The 27282-nt window shown below is 51.8% G+C and overlaps 1 protein-coding gene across 3 annotated transcripts in view; it reads left to right on the forward strand.

Annotated features, from left to right (window-relative positions):
- The window catches only part of LOC140387488 (high affinity cGMP-specific 3',5'-cyclic phosphodiesterase 9A), a 206250-nt gene that overhangs the window by 91825 nt on the left and 87143 nt on the right, over positions 1-27282 (forward strand). For all 3 annotated transcript variants that reach the window (XM_072470641.1, XM_072470650.1, XM_072470660.1), the window contains 3 exons: positions 23836-23887; positions 25210-25312; positions 27050-27192. In XM_072470641.1, the coding sequence (XP_072326742.1) occupies positions 23836-23887; positions 25210-25312; positions 27050-27192 (298 nt within the window). The remainder of the gene's footprint in view (positions 1-23835; positions 23888-25209; positions 25313-27049; positions 27193-27282) is intronic.

Below are 27282 nucleotides of genomic sequence, written 5' to 3' on the forward strand. Positions count from 1 at the left end.
ACGGCACAGCATGGACAGCGGAGAGTAACTCAGTACGGCACAGTATGTATATTGCAGAGTAACTCAGCACGGCACAGTATGGACAGCGGAGAGTAACTCAGCACGGCACAGTATGGACAATGCAGAGTAACTCAGTACGGCACAGTATGGACAGTGCAGAGTAACTCAGTACGGCACAGTATGGACAGTGCAGAGTAACTCAGTACGGCCCAGTATGGATAGAGCAGAGTAACTCAACACGACGCAGTATGGACAGCGGAGAGTAACTCAGCACGGCACAGTATGGATATTGCAGATTAACTCAGTACTGCACAGTATGGACAGTGCAGAGTAACTCAGTACGGCACAGTATGGACAGTGCAGAGTAACTCAGCACGGCACAGTATGGACAGTGCAGAGTAACACAACACGACGCAGTATGGATATTGCAGAGTAACTCAGTACGGCACAGTATGGATAGTGCAGAGTAACTCAGTACGCACAGTATGGACAGTGCAGAGTAACTCAGCACGGCACAGTATGGATAGTGCAGAGTAACTCAGTACGCACAGTATGGACAGTGCAGAGTAACTCAACGTGACACAGTATGGACAGTGCAGAGTAACTCAGCACGGCACAGTATGGACAGTGCAGAATAACTCAACATGACACAGTATGGATATTGCAGAGTAACTCAGCACGGCACAGTATGGATAGTGCAGGGTAACTCAACACGGCACAGTATGGATAGTGCAGAGTAACTCTGTACGCACAGTATGGACAGTGCAGAGTAACTCAACATGACACAGTATGGATATTGCAGACTAACTCAGCACGGCACAGTATGGATAGTGCAGGGTAACTCAACACGGCACAGTATAGATATTGCAGAGTAACTCAGCACGGCACAGTGTAGATATTGCAGAGTAACTCAACACGGCACAGTATGGATATTGCAGAGTAACTCAGTACGGCACAGTATGGACAGTGCAGAGTAACTCAGCACGGCACAGTATGGACAGTGCAGAGTAACTCAACACGGCACAGTCGATTTCGGCGGCGTGAGAGCAGCTGGTTAGTCAGTTTCAGCGGGAGCATTGCTGAAGGAGGGTGCTGGGAGGTAAGTCAACCTTTAAAAGCACTTCTCTTTGCTGGGGCAGGCCAGTCGATTTCGGCGGCGTGAGAGCAGCTGGTTAGTCAGTTTCAGCGGGAGCATAGCGGAAGGAGGGTGCTGGGAGGTAAGTCAACCTTTAAAAGCACTTCTCTTTGCAGGGGCAGGCCAGTCGATTTCGGCGGCGTGAGAGCAGCTGGTTAGTCAGTTTCAGCGGGAGCATTGCGGAAGGAGGGTGCTGGGAGGTAAGTCAACCTTTAAAAGCACTTCTCTTTGCAGGGGCAGGCCAGTCGATTTCGGCGGCGTGAGAGCAGCTGGTTAGTCAGTTTCAGCGGGAGCATTGCGGAAGGAGGGTGCTGGGAGGTAAGTCAACCTTTAAAAGCACTTCTCTTTGCAGGGGCAGGCCAGTCGATTTCGGCGGCGTGAGAGCAGCTGGTTAGTCAGTTTCAGCGGGAGCATTGCGGAAGGAGGGTGCTGGGAGGTAAGTCAACCTTTAAAAGCACTTCTCTTTGCAGGGGCAGGCCAGTCGATTTCGGCGGCGTGAGAGCAGCTGGTTAGTCAGTTTCAGCGGGAGCATTGCGGAAGGAGGGTGCTGGGAGGTAAGTCAACCTTTAAAAGCACTTCTCTTTGCAGGGGCAGGCCAGTCGATTTCGGCGGCGTGAGAGCAGCTGGTTAGTCAGTTTCAGCGGGAGCATTGCGGAAGGAGGGTGCTGGGAGGTAAGTCAACCTTTAAAAGCACTTCTCTTTGCAGGGGCAGGCCAGTCGATTTCGGCGGCGTGAGAGCAGCTGGTTAGTCAGTTTCAGCGGGAGCATTGCGGAAGGAGGGTGCTGGGAGGTAAGTCAACCTTTAAAAGCACTTCTCTTTGCAGGGGCAGGCCAGTCGATTTCGGCGGCGTGAGAGCAGCTGGTTAGTCAGTTTCAGCGGGAGCATTGCGGAAGGAGGGTGCTGGGAGGTAAGTCAACCATTAAAAGCACTTCTCTTTGCAGGGGCAGGCCAGTCGATTTTGTCGGCGTGAGAGCAGCTGGTCAGTCAGTTTCAGCGGGAGCATTGCGGAAGGAGGGTGCTGGGAGGTAAGTCAACCTTTAAAAGCACTTCTCTTTGCAGGGGCAGGCCAGTCGATTTCGGCGGCGTGAGAGCAGCTGGTTAGTCAGTTTCAGCGGGAGCATTGCGGAAGGAGGGTGCTGGGAGGTAAGTCAACCTTTAAAAGCACTTCTCTTTGCAGGGGCAGGCCAGTCGATTTCGGCGGCGTGAGAGCAGCTGGTTAGTCAGTTTCAGCGGGAGCATTGCGGAAGGAGGGTGCTGGGAGGTAAGTCAACCTTTAAAAGCACTTCTCTTTGCAGGGGCAGGCCAGTCGATTTCGGCGGCGTGAGAGCAGCTGGTTAGTCAGTTTCAGCGGGAGCATTGCGGAAGGAGGGTGCTGGGAGGTAAGTCAACCTTTAAAAGCACTTCTCTTTGCAGGGGCAGGCCAGTCGATTTCGGCGGCGTGAGAGCAGCTGGTTAGTCAGTTTCAGCGGGAGCATTGCGGAAGGAGGGTGCTGGGAGGTAAGTCAACCTTTAAAAGCACTTCTCTTTGCAGGGGCAGGCCAGTCGATTTCAGCGGCGTGAGAGCAGCTGGTTAGTCAGTTTCAGCGGGAGCATTGCGGAAGGAGGGTGCTGGGAGGTAAGTCAACCTTTAAAAGCACTTCTCTTTGCAGGGGCAGGCCAGTCGATTTCGGCGGCGTGAGAGCAGCTGGTGAGTGGTGAGTCAGTTTCAGCAGGAGCTGAGACTTTTTCTCTTTTCTTTAAATTAGTTTTTTAGGCGGGATCAGGAAGTCGACCCGCGGACGTCTGGGAAGACCCTCACCAATAAATTCTGGTGGAGAGGAAACCCGAGACACTACACGTGTAGTGTCTCCCACCCGCCCTCCTCCTCTAACCTAATAATAAAACCCATTGGTCTGAGGTAAGTACCATATTTTTATTATATTATTATTATTTTTTATAAAAATTTAATTTAGTTGTTAGCCAGATCTTGGTAGAAAGTTAGAGGAATGGCAGGGAAGGGAGTACAATGTTCCTCCTGCAGGATGTTTGAGGTGAGGGATGCAGTTAGTGTCCCTGCTGATTTTACCTGCAGGAAGTGCTGCCATCTCCAGCTCCTCCAAGACCGAGTTAGGGAACTGGAGCTGGAGTTGGAAGAACTTCGGATCATTCGGGAGGCAGAAGGGGTCATAGATAGCAGCTTCAGGGAATTAGTTACACCAAAGATTGGAGATAGGTGGGTAACTGTAAGAGGGACTGGGAAAAAACAGTCAGTGCAGGGATCCCCTGCGGTCGTTCCCCTGAGAAACAAGTAGACCGCTTTGGATACTTGTGGGGGGGACGACTTACCAGGGGTAAGCCATGGGGTACGGGCCTCTGGCACGGAGTCTGTCCCTGTTGCTCAGAAGGGAAGGGGGGAGAGGAGCAGAGCATTAGTAATTGGGGACTCTATAGTCAGGGGCACAGATAGGAGATTTTGTGGGAGCGTGAGAGACTCACGTTTGGTATGTTGCCTCCCAGGTGCAAGGGTACGTGATGTCTCGGATCGTGTTTTCCGGGTCCTTAGGGGGGAGGGGGAGCAGCCCCAAGTCGTGGTCCACATTGGCACCAACGACATAGGTAGGAAAGGGGACAAGGATGTCAGGCAGGCTTTCAGGGAGCTAGGATGGAAGCTCAGAACTAGAACAAACAGAGTTGTTATCTCTGGGTTGTTGCCCGTGCCACGTGATAGTGAGATGAGGAATAGGGAGAGAGAGCATTTAAACACGTGGCTACAGGGATGGTGCAGGCGGGAGGGTTTCAGATTTTTGGATAACTGGGGCTCTTTCTGGGGAAGGTGGGACCTCTACAGACAGGATGGTCTACATCTGAACCTGAGGGGCACAAATATCCTGGGGGGGAGATTTGTTAGTGCTCTTTGGGGGGGTTTAAACTAATGCAGCAGGGGCATGGGAACCTGGATTGTAGTTTTAGGGTAAGGGAGAATGAGAGTATAGAGGTCAGGAGCACAGATTTGACGTCGCAGGAGGGGGCCAGCGTTCAGGTAGGTGGTTTGAAGTGTGTCTACTTCAATGCCAGGAGTATACGAAACAAGGTAGGGGAACTGGCAGCGTGGGTTGGTACCTGGGACTTCGATGTTGTGGCCATTTCGGAGACATGGATAGAGCAGGGACAGGAATGGATGTTGCAGGTTCCGGGGTTTAGGTGTTTTAGTAAGCTCAGAGAAGGAGGCAAAAGAGGGGGAGGTGTGGCGCTGCTAGTCAAGAGCAGTATTACGGTGGCGGAGAGGATGCTAGATGGGGACTCTTCTTCCGAGGTAGTATTGGCTGAAGTTAGAAACAGGAAAGGAGAGGTCACCCTGTTGGGAGTTTTTTATAGGCCTCCTAATAGTTCTAGGGATGTAGAGGAAAGGATGGCGAAGATGATTCTGGATATGAGCGAAAGTAACAGGGTAGTTATTATGGGAGACTTTAACTTTCCAAATATTGACTGGAAAAGATATAGTTCGAGTACAATAGATGGGTCGTTTTTTGTACAGTGTGTGCAGGAGGGTTTCCTGAAACAATATGTTGACAGGCCAACAAGAGGCGAGGCCACGTTGGATTTGGTTTTGGGTAATGAACCAGGCCAGGTGTTGGATTTGGAGGTAGGAGAGCACTTTGGGGACAGTGACCACAATTCGGTGACGTTTACGTTAATGATGGAAAGGGATAAGTATACACCGCAGGGCAAGAGTTATAGCTGGGGGAAGGGCAATTATGATGCCATTAGACGTGACTTGGGGGGGATAAGGTGGAGAAGTAGGCTGCAAGTGTTGGGCACACTGGATAAGTGGGGCTTGTTCAAGGATCAGCTACTGCGTGTTCTTGATAAGTATGTACCGGTCAGACAGGGAGGAAGGCGTCGAGCGAGGGAACCGTGGTTTACCAGGGAAGTGGAATCTCTTGTTAAGAGGAAGAAGGAGGCCTATGTGAAGATGAAGTGTGAAGTTTCGGTTGGGGCGATGGATAGTTACAAGGTAGCGAGGAAGGATCTAAAGAGAGAGCTAAGACGAGCAAGGAGGGGACATGAGAAGTATTTGGCAGGAAGGATCAAGGAAAACCCAAAAGCTTTCTATAGGTATGTCAGGAATAAGCGAATGACTAGGGAAAGAGTAGGACCAGTCAAGGACAGGGATGGGAAATTGTGTGTGGAGTCTGAAGAGATAGGCAAGATACTAAATGAATATTTTTCGTCAGTATTCACTCAGGAAAAAGATAATGTTGTGGAGGAGAATGCTGAGCCCCAGGCTAATAGAATAGATGGCATTGAGGTACGTAGGGAAGAGGTGTTGGCAATTCTGGACAGGCTGAAAATAGATAAGTCCCCGGGACCTGATGGGATTTATCCTAGGATTCTATGGGAGGCCAGGGAAGAGATTGCTGGACCTTTGGCTTTGATTTTTATGTCATCATTGGCTACAGGAATAGTGCCAGAGGACTGGAGGACAGCAAATGTGGTCCCTTTGTTCAAAAAGGGGAGCAGAGACAACCCCGGCAACTATAGACCGGTGAGCCTAACGTCTGTAGTGGGTAAAGTCTTGGAGGGGATTATAAGGGACAAGATTTATAATCATCTAGATAGGAATGATATGATCAGGGATAGTCAGCATGGCTTTGTGAAGGGTAAGTCATGCCTCACAAACCTTATTGAGTTCTTTGAGAAGGTGACTGAACAGGTAGACGAGGGTAGAGCAGTTGATGTGGTGTATATGGATTTCAGCAAAGCGTTTGATAAGGTTCCCCACGGTAGGCTATTGCAAAAAATACGGAGGCTGGGGATTAAGGGTGATTTAGAGATGTGGATCAGAAATTGGCTAGCTGAAAGAAGACAGAGGGTGGTGGTTGATGGGAAATGTTCAGAATGGAGTACAGTCACAAGTGGAGTACCACAAGGATCTGTTCTGGGGCCGTTGCTGTTTGTCATTTTTATCAATGACCTAGAGGAAGGCACAGAAGGGTGGGTGAGTAAATTTGCAGATGATACTAAAGTCGGTGGTGTTGTCGATAGTGTGGAAGGATGTAGCAGGTTACAGAGGGATATAGATAAGCTGCAGAGCTGGGCTGAGAGGTGGCAAATGGAGTTTAATGTAGAGAAGTGTGAGGTGATTCACTTTGGAAGGAATAACAGGAATGCGGAATATTTGGCTAATGGTAAAGTTCTTGAAAGTGTGGCTGAGCAGAGGGATCTAGGTGTCCATGTACATAGATCCCTGAAAGTTGCCACCCAGGTTGATAGGGTTGTGAAGAAGGCCTATGGAGTGTTGGCCTTTATTGGTAGAGGGATTGAGTTCCGGAGTCGGGAGGTCATGTTGCAGCTGTACAGAACTCTGGTCCGGCCGCATTTGGAGTATTGCGTACAGTTCTGGTCACCGCATTATAGGAAGGACGTGGAGGCTTTGGAGCGGGTGCAGAGGAGATTTACCAGGATGTTGCCTGGTATGGAGGGAAAATCTTATGAGGAAAGGCTGACGGACTTGAGGTTGTTTTCGTTGGAGAGAAGAAGGTTAAGAGGAGACTTAATAGAGGCATACAAAATGATCAGGGGGTTGGATAGGGTGGACAGTGAGAGCCTTCTCCCGCGGATGGATATGGCTGGCACGAGGGGACATAACTTTAAACTGAGGGGTAATAGATATAGGACAGAGGTCAGAGGTAGGTTCTTTACGCAAAGAGTAGTGAGGCCGTGGAATGCCCTACCTGCTACAGTAGTGAACTCGCCAACATTGAGGGCATTTAAAAGTTTATTGGATAAACATATGGATGATAATGGCATAGTGTAGGTTAGATGGCTTTTGTTTCGGTGCAACATCGTGGGCCGAAGGGCCTGTACTGCGCTGTATTGTTCTATGTTCTATGTTCTAACTCAACACGGCACAGTATGGACAGTGCAGAGTAACTCAGCACGGCACAGTATGGATATTGCAGAGTAACTCAGCACGGCACAGTATGGATATTGCAGAGTAACTCAGCACGGCACAGTATGGACAGCGGAGAGTAACTCAGTACGGCACAGTATGGATATTGCAGAGTAACTCAGCACGGCACAGTATGCACAGTGCAGAGTAATTCAGCAGGGCACAGTATGGACAGTGCAGAGTAACTCAGCACGCACAGTATGGACAGTGCAGAGTAACTCAACATGACACAGTATGGATATTGCAGAGTAACTCAGCACGGCACAGTATGGATAGTGCAGGGTAACTCAACACGGCACAGTATGGATATTGCAGAGTAACTCAGCACGGCACAGTATGGACAGTGCAGAGTAACTCAGCATGGCACAGTATGGATATTGCAGAGTAACTCAGCACGGCACAGTATGGACAGCGGAGAGTAACTCAGCACGCCACAGTATGGACAGTGCAGAGTAACTCAGCACGGCACAGTATGGATATTGCAGAGTAACTCAACACGGCACAGTATGGACAGTGCAGAGTAACTCAGTACGGCACAGTATGGATATTGCAGAGTAACTCAGTACGGCACAGTTTGGACAGTGCAGAGTAACTCAGCACGGCACAGTATGGACAGTGCAGAGTAACTCAACACGGCACAGTATGGACAGTGCAGAGTAACTCAGCACGGCACAGTATGGATATTGCAGAGTAACTCAGTACGGCACAGTATGGACAGTGCAGAGTAACTCAGCACGGCACAGTATGGATATTGCAGAGTAACTCAGCACGGCACAGTATGGACAGTGCAGAGTAACTCAGCACGGCACAGTATGGACAGTGCAGAGTAACTCAGCACGCACAGTATGGACAGTGCAGAGTAACTCAACATGACACAGTATGGATATTGCAGAGTAACTCAGCACGGCACAGTATGGATAGTGCAGGGTAACTCAACACGGCACAGTATGGATATTGCAGAGTAACTCAGCACGGCACAGTATGGACAGTGCAGAGTAACTCAGCACGGCACAGTATGGATATTGCAGAGTAACTCAGCACGGCACAGTATGGACAGCGGAGAGTAACTCAGCACGCCACAGTATGGACAGTGCAGAGTAACTCAGCACGGCACAGTATGGATATTGCAGAGTAACTCAACACGGCACAGTATGGACAGTGCAGAGTAACTCAGTACGGCACAGTATGGATATTGCAGAGTAACTCAGTACGGCACAGTTTGGACAGTGCAGAGTAACTCAGCACGGCACAGTATGGACAGTGCAGAGTAACTCAACACGGCACAGTATGGACAGTGCAGAGTAAGTCAGCACGGCACAGTATGGATATTGCAGAGTAACTCAGTACGGCACAGTATGGACAGTGCAGAGTAACTCAGCACGGCACAGTATGGATATTGCAGAGTAACTCAGTACGGCACAGTATGGACAGTGCAGAGTAACTCAGCACGGCACAGTATGGATATTGCAGAGTAACTCAGCACGGCACAGTATGGACAGTGCAGAGTAACTCAGCACGGCACAGTATGGACAGTGCAGAGTAACTCAGCACGGCACAGTATGGATATTGCAGAGTAACTCAGTACGGCACAGTATGGACAGTGTAGAGTAACTCAGTACGGCACAGTATGGATATTGCAGAGTAACTCAACACGACACAGTATGGACAGTGCAGAGTAACTCAGCACGGCACAGTATGGATATTGCAGAGTAACTCAACACAACGCAGTATGGACAGCGGAGAGTAACTCAGCACGGCACAGTATGGATATTGCAGAGTAACTCAGCACGGCACAGTATGGACAGTGCAGAGTAACTCAGTACGGCACAGTATGGACAGTGCAGAGTAACTCAGCACGGCACAGTATGGACAGTGCAGAGTAACTCAGTACGGCACAGTATGGATATTGCAGAGTAACTCAGCATGGCACAGTATGGATATTGCAGAGTAACTCAGCACGGCACAGTATGGATATTGCAGAGTAACTCAGCACGGCACAGTATGGATATTGCAGAGTAACTCAGTACGGCACAGTATGGACAGTGCAGAGTAACTCAACACGACGCAGTATGGATATTGCAGAGTAACTCAGTACGGCACAGTATGGATATTGCAGAGTAACTCAGTACGGCACAGTATGGACAGTGCAGAGTAACTCAGCATGGCACAGTATGGACAGTGCAGAGTAACTCAGCACGGCACAGTATGGACAGTGCAGAGTAACTCAGCACGGCACAGTATGGACAGTGCAGAGTAACTCAGCACGGCACAGTATGGACAGTGCAGAGTAACTCAGCACGGCACAGTATGGACATTGCAGAGTAACTCAGCACGGCACAGTATGGACAGCGGAGAGTAACTCAGCATGGCACAGTATGGACAGTGCAGAGTAACTCAGTACGGCACAGTATGGATATTGCAGAGTAACTCAGTACGGCACAGTATGGACAGTGCAGAGTAACTCAGCACGGCACAGTATGGACAGCGGAGAGTAACTCAGCACGGCACAGTATGGATATTGCAGAGTAACTCAGCACGGCACAGTATGGACAGCGGAGACTAACTCAGCACGGCACAGTATGGATATTGCAGAGTAACTCAGCACGGCACAGTATGGATATTGCAGAGTAACTCAGCACGGCACAGTATGGATATTGCAGAGTAACTCAGCATGGCACAGTATGGATATTGCAGAGTAACTCAGCACGGCACAGTATGGATATTGCAGAGTAACTCAGCACGGCACAGTATGGATATTGCAGAGTAACTCAGCACGGCACAGTATGGATATTGCAGAGTAACTCAGCACGGCACAGTATGGATATTGCAGAGTAACTCAGCACGGCACAGTATGGATATTGCAGAGTAACTCAGCACGGCACAGTATGGACAGCGGAGAGTAACTCAGCACGGCACAGTATGGATATTGCAGAGTAACTCAGCACGGCACAGTATGGATATTGCAGAGTAACTCAGCACGGCACAGTATGGATATTGCAGAGTAACTCAGCACGGCACAGTATGGATATTGCAGAGTAACTCAGCACGGCACAGTATGGATATTGCAGAGTAACTCAGCACGGCACAGTATGGACAGCGGAGAGTAACTCAGCACGGCACAGTATGGATATTGCAGAGTAACTCAGTACGGCACAGTATGCACAGTGCAGAGTAACTCAGTACGCACAGTATGGACAGCGGAGAGTAACTCAGCATGCATTGGACATAAGACCATAAGACATAGGAGCAGAATTAGGCCACTTGGCCCATCGAGTCTGCTCCGCCATTCAATCATGGCTGATATTTTTCTCACCCCCATTCTCCTGCCGTTCCCCCCATATCCCCTGATCCCCTTATTAATCAAAAACATATCTATCTCTGTCTTAAAAACACTCAGTGATTTGGCCTCCACAGCCTTCTGCGGCAAAGAGTTCCACAGATTCAGCATGTCTGGCTGAAGAAATTCCTCCTCATCTCTGTTTTAAAAGATCATCGCTTTAGTCAGAGATTGTGTCCTCTGATTCTAGTTTTTCCTACAAGTGGAAACATCCTCTCCAAGTCCACTCTATCCAGGCCACGCAGTATCCTGTAAGTTTCAATATAACCGCCCCTCATCCTTCTAAACTCCAATTTACAGACCCAGAGTCCTCAACCGTTCCTTATATGACAAGTTCTTCATTCCAGGGATCATTCTTCTGAACCTCCTCTGAACCCTTTCCAAGGCCAGCACATCCTTCCTTAGATACGGGCCCCAAAACTGCTCCCAATCCTCCAAATGGGGTCTGACCAGAGCCTTATGTAGTCTCAGAAGTACATCCCTGGGTCATGTATTCTAGTCCTCTTGACATGAATGCGAACATTGCATTTGCTTTCCTAACTGCTGACTGAACCTTAAGAGAATCGTGAACAAGGATTCCCAAATCCCATAGTGCTTCTGATTTCCGAAGCATCTTCCCATTTAGAAAATAGTCTATATAGTCTATGCCTCCATTTCTCCTTCCAAAGTGCATAACCTCACACTTTTCCACATTTCATTCCATCTGCCACTTCTTTGCCCACTCTCCTAGCCTGTCCAAATGCTTCTTCAGCCCGCCTGCTTCCTCAGTACTACCTGCCCCTCTACAGATCTTTGTATCATCTGTAAACTTAACAGTGTCTTCAGTTCCTTCCTCCAGATCATTAATGTATATTGTGAAAAGTATGGACAGTGCAGAGTAACTCAGCATGGTGCAGTACAGACGGTGTAGGGTAACTCAACAAGGCACAGTATGGACAGTGCAGTATGGAGGTGTAGTGTAACTCAACACGGCATAGTATGGACAGTATGAGATATGATTGGAAACGAGTAATAAGTAGATTTGGAGCAGCTATCCAAGAAACTTACATAGAACATACATACAGTGCAGAAGGAGGCCATTCGGCCCATCGAGTCTGCACCGACCCACATTAATCCCTCACTTCCACCTTATCCCCGCAACCCAATAACCCCTCCCAACCCTTATGGACACTACGGGTAATTTAGCATGGCCAATCCACCTAACCTGCACGTCTTTGGACTTCTTCACTGAAAGAGAAATAAATGCGTGCTGAAATAATCTAGATAATAGGGGAAAAGTGTTGGGTTCATTTGAAATATAATTGGCTACTGTGATGTAAATAGCCAAAAAACTCACTTTAATAGACCTTTTTACTGTTTCTGCTCTGTAACTGTATTGCTACACATGGAGCAATACAGTGACACTGGAAAAGGTGGGAATGTTGCTGGGCATGTCATTGACGCTGTACAGTGGGGTAACAGCAGCAACAGCAAGGTTGGCAGCACCAACCTGCTTCACTGGAAGTAGTTACGTTGTCCTCATACTATGCCAATGCAATGACAGCTGCATATAAACCACAGTTTGCCTTGAGCAAAAAATACGAGTCATCAAAAGAAAAGTTTTCAGTGCTTAGAATCATCTGCAGAGGAAGTATTGTAATATATGATTTGATCAAGGTTTTCAAGATATTTTTAAAAAAAAATTTTTTTATTCATATTTTCACAAAATATCAACAACAAAATATAGAAAGAAAAGAACAACCCCCCCCCCCCACCCCCCATATACATAAATAATAAATTAACAGCCTTCATCAACACAGAGGCAAATATACACCCCCCCCCGCCCACCCCGGGTTGCTGCTGCTGACCATCTTCTAACGTTCTGCCAGGAAGTCGAGGAATGGTTGCCACCGCCTGAAGAACCCTTGTACCGATCCCCTTAAGGCAAATTTCACCCTCTCCAATTTAATAAACCCTGCCATATCGTTGATCTAGGATTCCACGCTTGGGGGCCTCGCATCCTTCCACTGAAGAATCCTTTGCCGGGCTACCAGGGACGCAAAGGCCAGAATACCGGCCTCTTTCGCCTCCTGCACTCCCGGCTCCTCTGCCACCCCAAATATTGCGAGCCCCCAGCCCGGCTTGACCCTGGAACCTACCACCCTCGACACTGTCCTCGCTACGCCCTTCCAAAAGTCCTCCAGCGCTGGGCACACCCAGAACATGTGGGTGTGATTTGCTGGGCTCCCTGAGCACCTAACACACCTGTCCTCGCACCCAAAGAACAGGTTTATCCTTGCCCCGGTCATGTGAGCCCTATGCAGCACCTTAAATTGTATGAGGCTGAGCCTCGTGCAAGAGGAGGAAGAGTACACCCTCCCCAGGGCATCCGCCCACATCCCCTCGTCAATCTCCTCACCCAACTCCTCCTCCCACTTACCCTTTAGCTCCTCCACCGAGGCCTCCTCCTCCTCCTGCATCACCTGATACGTTGCCGAGATCCTCCCCTCTCCAACCCACCCCCCCGACAGCACCCTGTCCTGGACCCCGCGTGGCGGCAACAGTGGGAACTCCACCACCTGCCGCCGAACAAACGCCCTTACCTGCATATATCTGAAGGTGCTCCCCGGGGGGAGCCCAAACCTCTCCTCCAGCTCACCCAGGCTCGCGAACTTCCCGTCCACAAACAGGTCCTCCATCCTTCTAATACCTACCCTGTGCCAGCTCAGGAACCCTCCGTCCATCCTCCCCGGGACAAACCGGTGGTTCCCCCAAAACGGGGCCCACACCAAAGCCCCCATCTCCCCCCTGTGATGTCTCCATTGCCCCCAGATTTTGAGGGTAGCCGCGACTACCGGGCTTGTGGTATACCTCGTTGGAGGAAGCGGCAGCGGCGCCGTCACCAGTGCCTCCAGGCTCGTGCCCACACAGGACGCCATCTCCAGCCTCTTCCATGCCGCCTCAGCCCCTCCATCATCCACTTATGCACCATCGCCATGTTGGCGGCCCAATAATACCCACAGAGGTTAGGCAGCGCCACCCCCCCCCCCCCCCCCCCGCCCCCCCCTATTCACGCACCGCTCCAGGAACACCCTTCTCACCCTCGGGGTCTTCAGCGCCCACATAAACCCCGTAACGCTCCTGTTAACCTGCCTGAAGAAGGCCTTTAGGGATCAGGATGGGGAGGCATTGGAACAGGAACAAAAACTTTGGGCGCACCGTCATTTTAACTGACTGCACCCTACCCGCCAGGGAGAGTGGCAGCACGCCCCATCTCTTAAACTCCTCCTCCATCTGCTCCACCAGCCTCGTGAAGTTAAGCTTATGTAGGGCCCCCAGCTCCTAGCCACCTGGACCACCAGGTACCTGAAACTCCTCTCCGCCCTTTTTAGCGGGAGCTCACCAATCCCCCTCTCCTGGTCCCCCGGGTGCACCATGAACAACGCGCTCTTCCCCATATTAAGCTTGTACCTGGAGAAATCTCCAAACTCCCTAAGGATCCTCATCATCTCCAGCATTCCCCGCACTGGGTCCGCCACATATAGCAGCAAATCATCTGCATAGAGCGACACCCGATGCTCCTCCCCACCCTGCACCAGCCCCCTCCAGTTCCTCGACTCCCTCAACGCCATGGCCAGGGGTTTAATTGCCAGCGCAAAGAGCAGGGGGGACAGGGGGCACCCCTGCCTCTGCCCCCAGTGTAACCGGAAATACTCTGACCTCCTCTGTTCGTGGCCACACACCACCGGGGCCTCATATAGCAGCCTCACTCACCTGACGAACCCCTCCCTGAACCCGAACCTTTTCAACACCTCCCACAGGTACCCCCACTCCACCCTATCAAAGGCCTCCGCATCCATCGCCGCCACTATCTCCGCCTCCCCTTCCATCGCCGGCATCATTATAACATTCAAGAGCCTCCATACATTAGTATTCAACTGCCTCCCTTTCGCGAAACCCGTCTGATCCTCGTGTATGACCTGCGGCACACAGTCAAAGAACAAAGAAATGTACAGCACAGGAACAGGCCCTTCGGCCCTCCAAGCCCGTGCCGATCATGCTGCCAGACTAAACTACAATCTTCTACACTTCCTGGGTCCGTATCCCTCTATTCCCATCCTATTCATGTATTTGTCAAGATGCCCCTTAAATGTCACTATCGTCCCTGCTTCCACCACCTCCTCCGGCAGCGAGTTCCAGGCACCCACTACCCTCTGTGTAAAAAAACCTGCCCCGCACATCTCCTCTAAACCTTGCCCCACTCACCTTAAACCTATGCCCCCTAGTAATTGACCCCTCTACCCTGGAGAAAAGCCTCTGACTATCCACTCTGTCTATGCCCCTCATAATTTTGTAGACCTCTATCAGGTCGCCCCTCAACCTCCGTCGTTCCAGTGAGAACAAACTGATTTTATTCAACCGCTCTTCATAGCTAATGCCCCCCATACCAGGCAACATTCTGGTAAATCTCTTCTGCACCCTCTCTAAAGCCTCCACATCCTTCTGGTAGTGTGGCGACCAGAATTGAACACTACACTCTAAGTGTGGCCTAACTAAGGTTCTATACAGCTGCAACATGACTCGCCAATTCTTATACTCAATGCCCCGGCCAATGAAGGCAAGCATGCCGTATGCCTTCTTGACTACCTTCTCCACCTGTGTTGCCCCTTTCAGTGACCTGTGGACCTGTACACCTAGATCTCTCTGACTTTCAATACTCTTGAGGGTTCTACCATTTACTGTATATTCCCTACCAGCATTAGACCTTCCAAAATGCATTTCCTCACATTTGAGTCCTCTATCCTCATGGACAAAATCTTTGCCAGCAACTTTGCATCTACATTTAGGAGTGAGATCGGCCTATATGACCCACACTGTAGGGGATCCTTGTCCCGCTTCAGGATCAGGGAAATCAGCGCTCCAGACATCGTCGGGGGCATAGCCCCCCCTTCCCTTGTCTCGTTGAAGGTCCTTACCGACAGTGGGCCCAGCAGGTCCGAATACTTCTTGTAAAATTCAACCGGGAACTCATCCGGCCCCGGTGCCTTCCCCGCCTGCATGTTCCCTATCCCTTTGACCAACTCCTCCCACCCAACCGGTGCCCCCAACCCCGCCACCTGCCCCTCCTCCACTCTCGGAAACCTCAGCCGGTCCAGGAAGCGATCCATCCCTTCCTCCTCCAGTGGGGGCTCAGACCGGTACAGTTCCTCGTAGAAGTCCCTGAAGACCCCATTGATACCCACCGCACTTCGCACCGTGCTCCCTCCTCCATCCCTAACTCCCCTGATCTCCCTAGCTGCCTCTTGCTTCCGAAGCTGGTGCGCCAGCATCCGGCTCGCCTTTTCTCCGTATTCATATACCGCCCCCTGCGTCTTCCTCCACTGCGCCTCCGCCTTCCTGGTGGTCAACAAATCGAACTCAGCCTGGAGGCTACTCCGCTCCCTGAGCAATCCCTCCTCTGGGGCCTCCGCGTACCTCCTAACCACCCTCATCATCTCGCCCACCAACCTCTCCCTCTCTCTCCTCTCCCCCCTCTCCTTGTGTGCCCTAATGGAGATCAGCTCTCCTCTGACCACCGCCTTCAGCGCCTCCCAGACCACCCCTACTTGCACCTCTCCATTGTCATTAGCCTCCAGGTACCTTTCTATACACCCCCGGACCCACCCGCTCACCTCCTCATCCGCCAGCAACCCCGCTCTAGACGCCACAGTGGGCGCTGGTCTCTCTCCTCCCCCAACTCGAGGTCCACCCAGTGCGGAGCACGATCAGAAATGGCTATCGCCGAGTACTCCGTATCTTCCACCCTCGGAATCAGCGCCCTGCTCATGACAAAAAAGTCAATCCGGGAATAGGCCTTGTGGACATGGGAGAAGAATGAAAATTCCCTGTCCCCCGGCCTCGCAAACCTCCATGGATCCACCCCTCCCATCTGGTCCTTGAACCCCCTCAGCACCTTGGCTGTCGCCGGCCTCCTGCCCGTCCTAGACCTAGAGCGATCCAATGCTGGGTCCAGCACCGTGTTGAAATCCCCCCCATTATCAGGCGCCCTGTCTCCAGGTCCTGAATCCGGCCCAGCATACGCCGCATGAACCCCGCATCATCCCAATTCGGGGCATATACATTGACTAACACCACCCGCTCCCCCTTCAGCTTGCCACTTACCATCATATACCTACCGCCATTGTCTGCCACAATGCTCGACGCCTCGAACGACACTTTCTTCCCCACCAAGATCGCCCCCCCCCCCCCCCGATTTTTTGCATCCAAACCCGAATGAAACACCTGCCCAACCCACCCCTTTCTCAACCTTACCTGATCCGCCACCCTCAGGTGCGTCTCCTGAAGCATGGCCACATCCGCCTTCAGCCTTTCAGGTGCATGAACACTTGGGCCCGCTTGACCGGCCCATTCAGTCCCCTTACATTCCAGGTTATCAGCCGGATCAGAGGGCTACTCACCCCCCTCCCCCGCCGACTAGCCATAGCCCTTCCTCGGCCAGCCACGTACCCGCGCCCCCCGCACGACCCATTCCCCACCGCGGCAGACCCCCGCCTCGACCGCCTCTGCCAACTCCAGCTCCCCTTTGGCCATTCCAGCAGCAACCTGGTCTCCCCCCCCCCCCCCCCCCCCCCCGGCTAGGTCCCCCCTTAGCTGCATTGCTCCCCCCATTGCACTCCCGTAAGCCAGCTGACTCCTGCTGACCCCGGCCACTCCCGCCGCCCCATCGCCCCCCCCCCCCCCCCCCCCCCCCCCAGGTGTGGAACTTCCCCTCCCCCCCTTGTCCACCAGCAGCCTCTCATCCATTCCACCCGCAGATGGAGCGGCGGGAGTTGCCGGGGTCAAAAGGAGTCAGCTGACTTACGGGAGTGCAATGGGGGAAGCAATGCAGCTAGGGGGGGACCCAGCTGCGGGGGGGCAGGGAGAAAAGCCTGCACTTCCCAGCTCTGGCCCCGCCCCTTCAACCCTAAGTGCGGGAAAAAGCCCGCGTTTTCCACTCGTCCGGCCCCGCCTCCTCTGGCGCAGCTCCCTTTCCAGGCCCGGTCCCACTACCCCCAACTCAAGCCTCTCCCCCCCCCCCCCCCACGGGGCCCCATCTCCCCAACCACCTCCCAAGCAATTTACCTACCTGTGGTGAATGGAACTACTGTTAATTCACCAGTGCACTGTGATATCATGTTACTGCTGTATCGTGTTACGTTATGTGTTTAACCCTGTGGGCTCCACCTATGGGCCATTGTACGGCTTCACCCACAGGGGCATATGTCGGGGCATGTACGGGCTCGCCCATGGCTCCAACCCTTACAGGAAGTATAAAGGCAACTGACCTGCGGGGCCGCATTCATTGTTGTACCGGTCACAGGCAGGCTCAGTTGTAAGCTGATTAAAACCACGGTTTACTTCTCAACGTGTGTTTCAGTGAATTGATGGTCGCATCAATTTAATCAGCTTAAAATACTACTATGGAATCAGCCCTCAAACCTGATAGACTGGAACTCGATCCACAGGCTGCGGAGGCGAGAGAATTTTTTTCGCACTGGCTTCGATGCTTCAAGGCCTATCTCGCCACGTCGTCTACGCCATCCGTCACGGACGAACAGAAACTGAGTCTTCTCCACGCACGGGTGAGCCATCGTATTTCTGTCCAGTTCGACGGCGCCGCGTCCTATACAGAGGCCCTCGCACTACTCGAACGCATATATGTACGGCCCGTGAACGAGGTCTACACGCGACACATCTTCACCACTCACCGCCAGCGACTCGGGGAGTCGCTAGATGACTACCTACACGACCTCAAAGCCCTCGCGCGCAACTGTATCTACCAGTTACGGCCCCTCAGCATATGGAGCTTGCTATCTGAGACGTTTACGTGGCAGGGGTCTGATCGAACTATGTAAGACAGCGCCTGCTCGAAAAAGGGGCCAAGGACCTGGAGGACACGGTAACACTAGCTACCTCTCTGGAGGTCGCGTTTCAGAGCCTCACTGCGTTCCTCGCCGACCACGCGACCCCCTCGTGGGCCCCCGACCAGAGACTACCCCAGGCTTGAGCCGTGCGGCCGCCCACCCATCATGGGGGGCTGCCGTGATATTTTCGCGGCCAGCCCCAACACCCCCGTCAGCACTGCCCGGCCCGCAACGCGAACTGTAGTAACTGCGGGCGAAAAGGACACTTCGCCAAGGTCTGTCTGGCCAGGTCTAAAAACTCAAACTCACAGACCTGATCCACAGACCCACAGGTCCGCAGACCCCGCAAAGTGGCAGCGTGCGACTCATGGGGGCCGCCATCTTGGCCGTCCTCCCCCACGCGGCCGGCCATGTACGATCCATGGGAGCCGCCATCTTGGATGCCATCATCCTCACGGCCCGCCACGCTTGACCAACGGGGGCCACCATCTTGGCCGCCATCTGCTACACCGCCCGAGATGTACGAACGACATGGACAGCAGCCATCGCGGGGCCGCCCCAGCACCTCCGATCACGCCGCCGGCTACCCCAGCTCAGCGCGGTCACCCTGGACCAGTCGCGACCGAAGCACCTCCGGAGCTCCATGATGGCCGTCCGGGTAAACGGGTACGAGACACCTTGCCTTTTCGACTCCGGGAGCACAGAGAGCTTCATTCACCCGGACATGGTAAGACGTTGTTCGCTCCCAATATTCCCGACGCGACAAACTATCTCCCTCGCCTCTGGGTCGCACTCGGTGCAAATCCGAGGGTGCACTACTGATACCCGAGCGATCCAGGACGCTGAGTACGCTAATTTTAAACTATATGTGCTCCCAGCCCTCTGCGCTCCTCTCCTCTTAGGACTCGATTTTCAGTGCAACCTCAGGAGCCTAACTCTTAAATTCGGGGGGCCCCTGACCCCGCTCACCATATGCAGCCTCGCGACCCTAAAAATCGACCATCCCTCCCTCTTTGCGAACCTCACCGCCGATTGTAAGCCAATAGCCACCAGAAGCAGGCGGTATAGCATGCAGGACAGGACGTTCATTAGGTCCGAGGTCCAGCGCCTCTTGCGGGAGGGGGTCATAGAGGCCAGCAATAGCCCCTGGAGAGCTCAGGTGGTGGTCGTCAAGACCGGGGAAAAGTTCCGGATGGCGGTTGATTACGCAACTCGATGCGTACTCCCTTCCCCGGATTGCAGACATGGTAAACAAGATCGCACACTACCGCGTGTTCTCTACGGTAGATCTGAAGTCTGCATATCACCAGCTCCCAATCCGCCCGGATGACCGCCACTGCACGTCGTTTGAGGCAGATGGCCGCCTTTTCCATTTCCTCCTGGTCCCCTTTGGCGTCACAAACGGGGTCTTGGTGTTCCAACGAGCAATGGACCGAATGGTGGACCAGTATGGGCTGCGGGCCACGTTCCTGTACTTGGACAATGTAACCATCTGCGGCCATGATCAGCAGGACCACGACGCCAACCTCCACCGATTTCTCCAAACCGCCCAAAAGCTCAACCTCACCTACAACAAGGAGAAATGCGTTTTCCACACAACCAGGCTAGCCATCCTCGGCTACGTTGTGGAAAACGGGGTCCTAGGGCCCGACCCTGACCGTATGCGCCCCCTCCTCCAATTTCCTCTCCCTCACTGTCCCAAGGCCCTGAAGAGGTGCCTTGGATTTTTCTCCTATTACGCCCAGTGGGTCCCCCTGTATGCGGATAAAGCCCGCCCACTATTTAAGGCCACCATTTTTCCACTTGCAGCCGAGGCTCGCCAGGCCTTCAACTGCATCAAGGCGGACATCGCCAAAGCTGCAATGCGCACGGTGGACGAGTCCGCCCCCTTCCAGGTGGAGAGCGAAGTCTCAGAGGTCGCTCTCGCCGCCACTCTCAGCCAAGCAGGCAGACCGGTAGCGTTCTTTTCCCGCACCCTCACCACCTCTGAAATTCGACACTCCTCGGTTGAAAAAGAAGCCCAAGCCATTGTGGAAGCCGTACGGCACTGGAGTCACTACCTCGCTGGTAGGAGGTTTACCCTCATCACCGACCAATGATCGGTTGCCTTTATGTTTGACAATACGCAGCGGGGCAAGATCAAGAATGACAAGATCTTGAGGTGGACGATCGAACTCTCCACCTCTAACTATGACATAGTATATCGTCCTGGGAAGCTCAACGAGCCCCCAGATGCCCTGTCCCCGCGGCACGTGCGCCAGCGCGCAAGATGACTGATTATGTGCTATCCACGATGACCTCCGCCACCCGGGGGTCACCCGGCTCGCCCACTACATCAAGGCCCGCAACCTGCCCTACTCCATCGAGGAGGTCAAAGCTGTAACCAGAGACTGCCAAATCTTTGCGGAATGTAAACCGCACTTCTATCGACCAGATAAGGCCCACCTGGTAAAGGCGTCCCGGCCCTTTGAACGCCTTAGTAGCGATTTCAAAGGGCCCCTCCCCTCCAATAATCGCAACTCGTACTTCCTGAACATCATAGACGGGTTCTCCCGCTTTCCGTTCGCCATTCCCTGCCCCGATATGACCACTCCCACAGTCATCAAAGCCCTGCATAGTGTCTTCACCCTGTTCGATTTCCCCAGCTATGTCCACAGCGACAGGGGCTCGTCGTTCATGAGCGACGAACTGCATCAGTACCTGCTCAGTAAGGGCATCGCCTCGAGCAGGACTACCAGCTATAACCCCAGGGGAAATGGGCAGGTGGAGAGGGAGAATGCGACGGTCTGGAAGACCGTCCTACTGACCCTACGGTCCAGGAATCTCCCGGTTTCTCACTGGCAGGAGGGCCTCCCTGATACGCTCCACTCTATTACGTCCCTCCTTTGCACGGCCACAAACCAGACCCCTCATGACCGCTTGTTTGTTTTCCCTAGTGGAGCTACCTCAGGGGCCTCGCTTCCGCCCTGGCTGATGACACTGGGTCCAGTCCTCCTCCGAAAACATGTTCGGAGCCATAAGACCGACCCCCTGGTACTCCAACCCACACTATGCGTATATCAGCCACCCCGATGGCCGGCAGGATATCGTCTCCCTCCGGGACCTGGCGCCCGCAGACTCCGACACCACGACCACTACTGCATCCCCCACACTAGGTCCCGTCCATCCTCCCATGTTCAGCGCCCCTACCCTTATTCAACCTCCCATGTTCAGCGCCCCTACCCCGATATGGTTCTCGCGCTCCCTCCCACCCGCCGCACCAGTCCACAGGAATGAAGCTCCGGAAGAGCCGCTCCAGGAGTCCACGCCTGTGCCTGCTCCGGGCGCAGCTCCACAGCCACCCGGACCGGCTGCAACACCAGTGCTTCGGTGGTCGCAACGTACAATCCGGGCACCAGACCGACTGAATCTGTAAACCCGTCACAACCGCCGGACTTCATTTTTTAAACAGGGGGTGAATGTGGTGAATGGAACTAGTGTTAATTCACCAGTGCACTGTGATATCATGTTACTGCTGTATCGTGTTACGTTATGTGTTTAACCCTGTGGGCTCCATTCATGGGCCATTGTACGGCTTCAGCCACAGGGGGATATGTCGGGGCATGTACGGGCTCGCCCATGGCTCCACCCCTTACAGGAAGTATAAAGGCAGCTAACCTGCGGGGCCACATTCATTGTTGTACCGGTCACAGGCAGGCTCAGTTGTAAGCTGATTAAAACCATGGTTTACTTCACAACATGTGTCTCCGTGAATTGATGGTCGCATCACTAACCCCCCCCAACCACGAGCCCACCCGGCGGACCTAATCAAAACAATGCCCAATCAACCCCCATAAAACAAAGAACCCCCCCCTCGAAACACAACACAGCAATCCCCAACCATCCCTCCACCGCGACCCCTCGTCCCCGACCCTTAGTCCGAGTCCAGTTTTTCGGCCTGAACAAAGGCCCACGCCTCCTCCTGGGACTCGAAATAATGGTGTCGATCCTTATAGGTGACCCACAGACGCGCCGGCTGCAGCATACCGAACTTTACCCCCTTTCTGTGCAGCACTGCCTTTGCCCGGTTATAACCGGCCCTCTTCTTCACCACCTCCGCGCTCCAATCCTGGTAGATCTGAACCTCCGTGTTCTCCCACCTGCTGCTCCGCTCCTTCTTGGCCCACCTTAATACACACTCCCGATCAGCAAACCGGTGGAACCGCATCAGCATCGCCTGCGGCGGCTCACTGGGCTTGGGCCTCCTCGCCAGCACTCGGTGGGCCCCCTCCAGCTCCAAGGGCCCCTGAAAGGCCCCCGCTCCCATCAGCGAATTCAGCATGGTGACCACGTAGGCCCCCACATCCGATCCCTCCCCCTCCGGGGTCCCAGGATCCGCAGGTTCTTCCGCCTCGACCGGTTCTCCATCTCCTCGAACCTCGCCTGCCATTTCTTGTGGAGCGCCTCTTGCGCCTCCACCTTCACCGCCAGGCCCAGGATCTCATCCTCGTTCTCCGAGACCTTCTGCCGGACCTCCCGGATCGCCGCCCCTTGGGCGTCTGGGTCTCCAGCAGCTTATCGATTGAAGCCTTCATCGGCTCCAGCAGCTCTGCTTTCCGTTCCTTAAAACAGCGCTGGAGAAGCTCCTGCTGCTCTTGCCTCCATGCTGCCTGGTTTCCGCCCGCCGCCAGCTTGGTCCTCCTCCCTCGCACCTTTCTTTGCTTCAATGCCACTTTTTAAATCGCCCCACTCCTGGTCCAATCTATACACTATCGGGGGAATGTTGCTGTCCCCTTGCCACACCGGGAAACGTCGAACAGGCACCGTTACGGGGCCTAAAAAGAGCCCAAAAGTCAGTTTTTAGCGGGAGCTGCCGAACGTGCGACTTAGCTCCGCATAGCTGCAACCGGAAGTCAAGATATTAAGAGTATCATAGAATCCCTACAGTGTAGAAGGATGCCATTCAGCCCCTGAGTCTGCTCCAACCCCACGACAGTGCACCTTAACTAGGCCCACTCCTCCAGCCCATCCTTGCAATGGCACAGATTGATTTGCACATCTTTGGACACTCGGGGCAATTTTAGCATGGCCAATCCACCTAACCTGCACATCTTTGGATGTGGGAGGACACTGGAGCACCCGGAGGAAACCTACGCAGACATGGGGAGAACATGCAGACTCCACACAGACAGTCACCCAAGGCCGGAATCAAATCTGGCTCCCTGGCACAGTGAGGCAGCAGTGCTGATCACTGTGCCATCGTGCAGCTTATTTCTGCTGATTGGGGAGTCTAAGATGAGGGGGCATTCTCTGAAAATTAGAGCCAGTCCTTTCAGGAATGAAATTAGGAAACACCACTTTACATGGAGACAGGTCACAGTTGAGCCACGATCTCATCGAATGATGGAAGAGGCTGGAGGAGCCACGTGGCCCCCTTCTCCTTTTCATATCTTCCTCTGTTCCTAAGAGATCAGGAGAAACTACTCGTCTCTCTCAGTGGAAATTTTCTAATAGAACTATTACGGGTTGGCAACATGTCAGTAAATGAATATTACCCTCTGCTTACAGGTTCTGAACTGGCAGCAGCATTGGGATTTGATCTATCGGCCATGGAGAAAAGGTTTGTCCATCAAAAATTTCTTTTGAAACATTCAGCTGCTATCTTTCCTTTTCAATATGCTGCCCGCATTCCTTTCCTTCTGTTAAAATACTACAATAATTTTGACAAAACCTTGCGATGGAAAACAGGGACTGGAAAATTATAAAAGGAAAAAGCCACACAAAATCTAGAAACATAGAAAATAGGAGCAGGAGGAGGCCATTCGGCCCTTCGAGCCTGCTCCGCCATTCATTATGATCATGGCTGATCATCCAACTCAATAGCCTAATCCCACTTTCCCCCCATATCCTTTGATCCCCTTCGCCCCAAGTGCTATATCTAACTCCGTCTTGAAAGCATTCAATATTTTGCCCTCAACTACATGCTGTGGTAATGAATTCCACAGGCTCACCACTCTCTGTGTGAAGAAATTTCTCCTCATCTCTGTCGCAAATGGTCACCCCCGATGAGATCCCCCCTCATTCTTCTGAACTCCAGCGAATATATTCCTAACCGACTCAATCCCTCCTCATGCGTCGGTCCGCCATCCCAGGTATCAGTCTAGTAAACCTTCGCTGCATGCCCTCTAAGTTAAGAACATCCTTCCTCAGATAAGGAGACCAAAACTGCACACAATATTCCAGATGTGGCCTCACCAAGAGAAGTCTTGATTACAGCAAGACATCCCTGCTCCTGTACTCTAATCCTCTCGCTATGAAGGCCAACACACCATTTGTCTTCTTCACCGCCTGCTGGACCTGCATGCTTACCTTCAGCGAATGGTGTACGAGGACATCCAGGTCTTGTTACAAATTCCCCTCTCCTAATTTATGGCCAGTCAGCTCATCGTCTGCCTTCTCGTTTTTGATATCAAAGTGGATAATTAAATCCAAATCATATGTGTAATAAAAACGGAGAGCACTGGAAATGCTCAGCTGGTCTGTCAGTGAGGAGAGAAACAGAATTAATGTTTCAGGTCAAAGACCTTTCTTCAGTAGTGACCTGAAACATTAACCCTGTTTCTCTCTTTGTAGCTGTTGCCTGACCAACCAAGTATTTCCAGCATTATGTTTTTATTTCAGATTTCCAGCATCTTCCTTATTTTTGATTAGAATTGCAAGTGTATTCAAAGAAAACTTAAAACTTGCACAGCAAAGTCAACCTACCTTTAAATCTTCTGTGGTAATATCATTGATGGGAAGGAGGCTGTTCCGCTACTGGTGCATCGCTATTCCTTTGCTGGGGCTGTGATTGCAGACCAGCCTGAGAATCTGTCTGAAGGAAATGTCACCGCGAGCAACAGAGGCAACAATATTTAAAGCTACACCAATTATTGTCCCTAGGCTCCAGGCACTAGAGAAGAAAATTCTGGTTGATTCTGCAGACATGCCATCCGTCATGTATGAGATGAGAAATCGGGTTGAATCATTTCGGGACAAACTAGAAGTAAGATAACACAATTTTATTCAGAATTAATGTCCGCATGTTGAGCATTTGTGTGTTTTTATTGAGCGTTTTCCATGGGTCTACATTGTGGCAAATATCTTAACTGAATTACGCACAAAGTTTGAGGAGAAAACTTTTAATGTTTACTCTGGAGGTTATGCTGTTTTTTTCGAATAATAATAATCTTTATTAGTGTCACAAGTAGGCTTACATTAACACTGCAATGAAGTTACTGTGAAAAGCCCGTAGTCGCCACATTCCGGCGCCTGTCCGGGTACACAGAGGGAGAATTCAGAATTCTCAGCTGCGACGGGCATATGCCAATGGCAGCAGGTATCAGGGTGCTCAGAAATCCTGCAATGGACAGATCCGATGCTTAGTCATATATTTAAATCACGCTCCTACAGTGCGATTGGGGGAGTACGATTTGGTGTTAACTGGTGCTGCATGGATTCCTTGTCTGTTGGGAAATGTAGGTGCGAGCTGCTGGCAGCTCCCATGGCAAGTGGCCCTTCCAGTGCTCCTGATGGGCCATGAGGAGTAGCTGCCCTCCCTGCAGCCCCTTTCATGGAGGCCTTTGGAACCCCCCAGTTCTGATCTCCAGCCTTCACTCCTCCTGAACGTGGGTCTTTTGGCTCACTCCATGCCAGCATTCTCAATATTCAGCCAAACCCACAGCGCAGCTCTCCTGATCCTCAGGCCTCCTTCCTCGTCCCTGGTGATATCAGGCCCCCTCCGTACCCCTCCCAAGCACCCCACCCTCCAGCAATGGGCCTGCCCCCTCATCCTCAGTCCTCTCCTGAGGCGCTAGGCTGTCCATTTGGTGATCAGAATAAGTCACTATTAAAAAGTAGATGAGACACCAATTTCTAGTGATCACAAATGTGCGGTTCAATGCAAAATCAGGATATGCTATCTGAGTTGCCCAGCTCCACTAGAAGCTTCACTATACCTCATATCTCACTGAGAGACTCACCAATGTCACAGATGAAAGGCATAAAGCTATAGTAATTATATTACAGATAGCGAGTAACTTCATCACATCACAGGCTTGTCTCTAACAGTTTAAACACATGTTTAATGGTGCGAGTCTTATTTAAGTCCAAACAGCCTCTTGAACATTGAAAATTAAGTTTTTCATGTGTGGAGACTCATTTCGTCAGAATTTAATCATTGCTGGAGATTTAAAAAAAATATATATATATTTTTAAAAACTTTTTCTTTCTCCCTTTTTTTAAATCTCTCCCATCTCTTTATATTATCTTCTGTATGTGATTTGACATCAAATGAACTATTCACGCATGCTGCACACCTCATTAAGAATCCCCCAGTCTCTCACGGCGCCGAGGTCCCAGATTCGATCTTGGCTCTGGGTCACTGTCCGGGGTTTGCACATTCCCCTCGTGTTTGCTTGGACTTCGCCCCCACAACCCAAAAAGGTGGATTGGCCATGCTAAATTGCCCCTTAATTGGAAAAATGTATCAGGTACTCTAAATTTATATTAAAAAATAATTCTCCAGTCTCATTGGTTCAGGAGACTTGCCCTGTTCACAGAGGTTCCTGAATGACCGGAGAGGGCTCCATGTGGAAATAGTTTTCTCTTCATGACTTCCTCCATTTCAAAAGCCCAGAGTAAGCCTCTGGGTAAGTGTAAGTGTGATGAGCTGCTCGCATTGTTCGCTCGCAGATGTCAGCCTTCTGTTTCATCCCTATTAAAACGTGTTAAATGTTTACAGAGTGTTGAACACCTCAGCTGGCTGGGACTATTCAAAGAGCTGACAGAGGGGACAAACAAACCGTCACCATTCTACCACAAACGTTCTTTGAGAAAAACTAAAGAAGAGTGCCAGCAAGTAATGGAAAATTACTTGCATATGAGGTAAATTGTAAATTTAATAATTGACTTATTGTCACAAGTAGGCTTATATTAACACTGCAATGAAGTTACTGTGAAAATCCCCTGGTTGCC

This window comes from Scyliorhinus torazame, chromosome 2 (genome assembly GCF_047496885.1).
Source record: "Scyliorhinus torazame isolate Kashiwa2021f chromosome 2, sScyTor2.1, whole genome shotgun sequence".
Taxonomy (NCBI): Eukaryota; Metazoa; Chordata; class Chondrichthyes; order Carcharhiniformes; family Scyliorhinidae; genus Scyliorhinus; species Scyliorhinus torazame.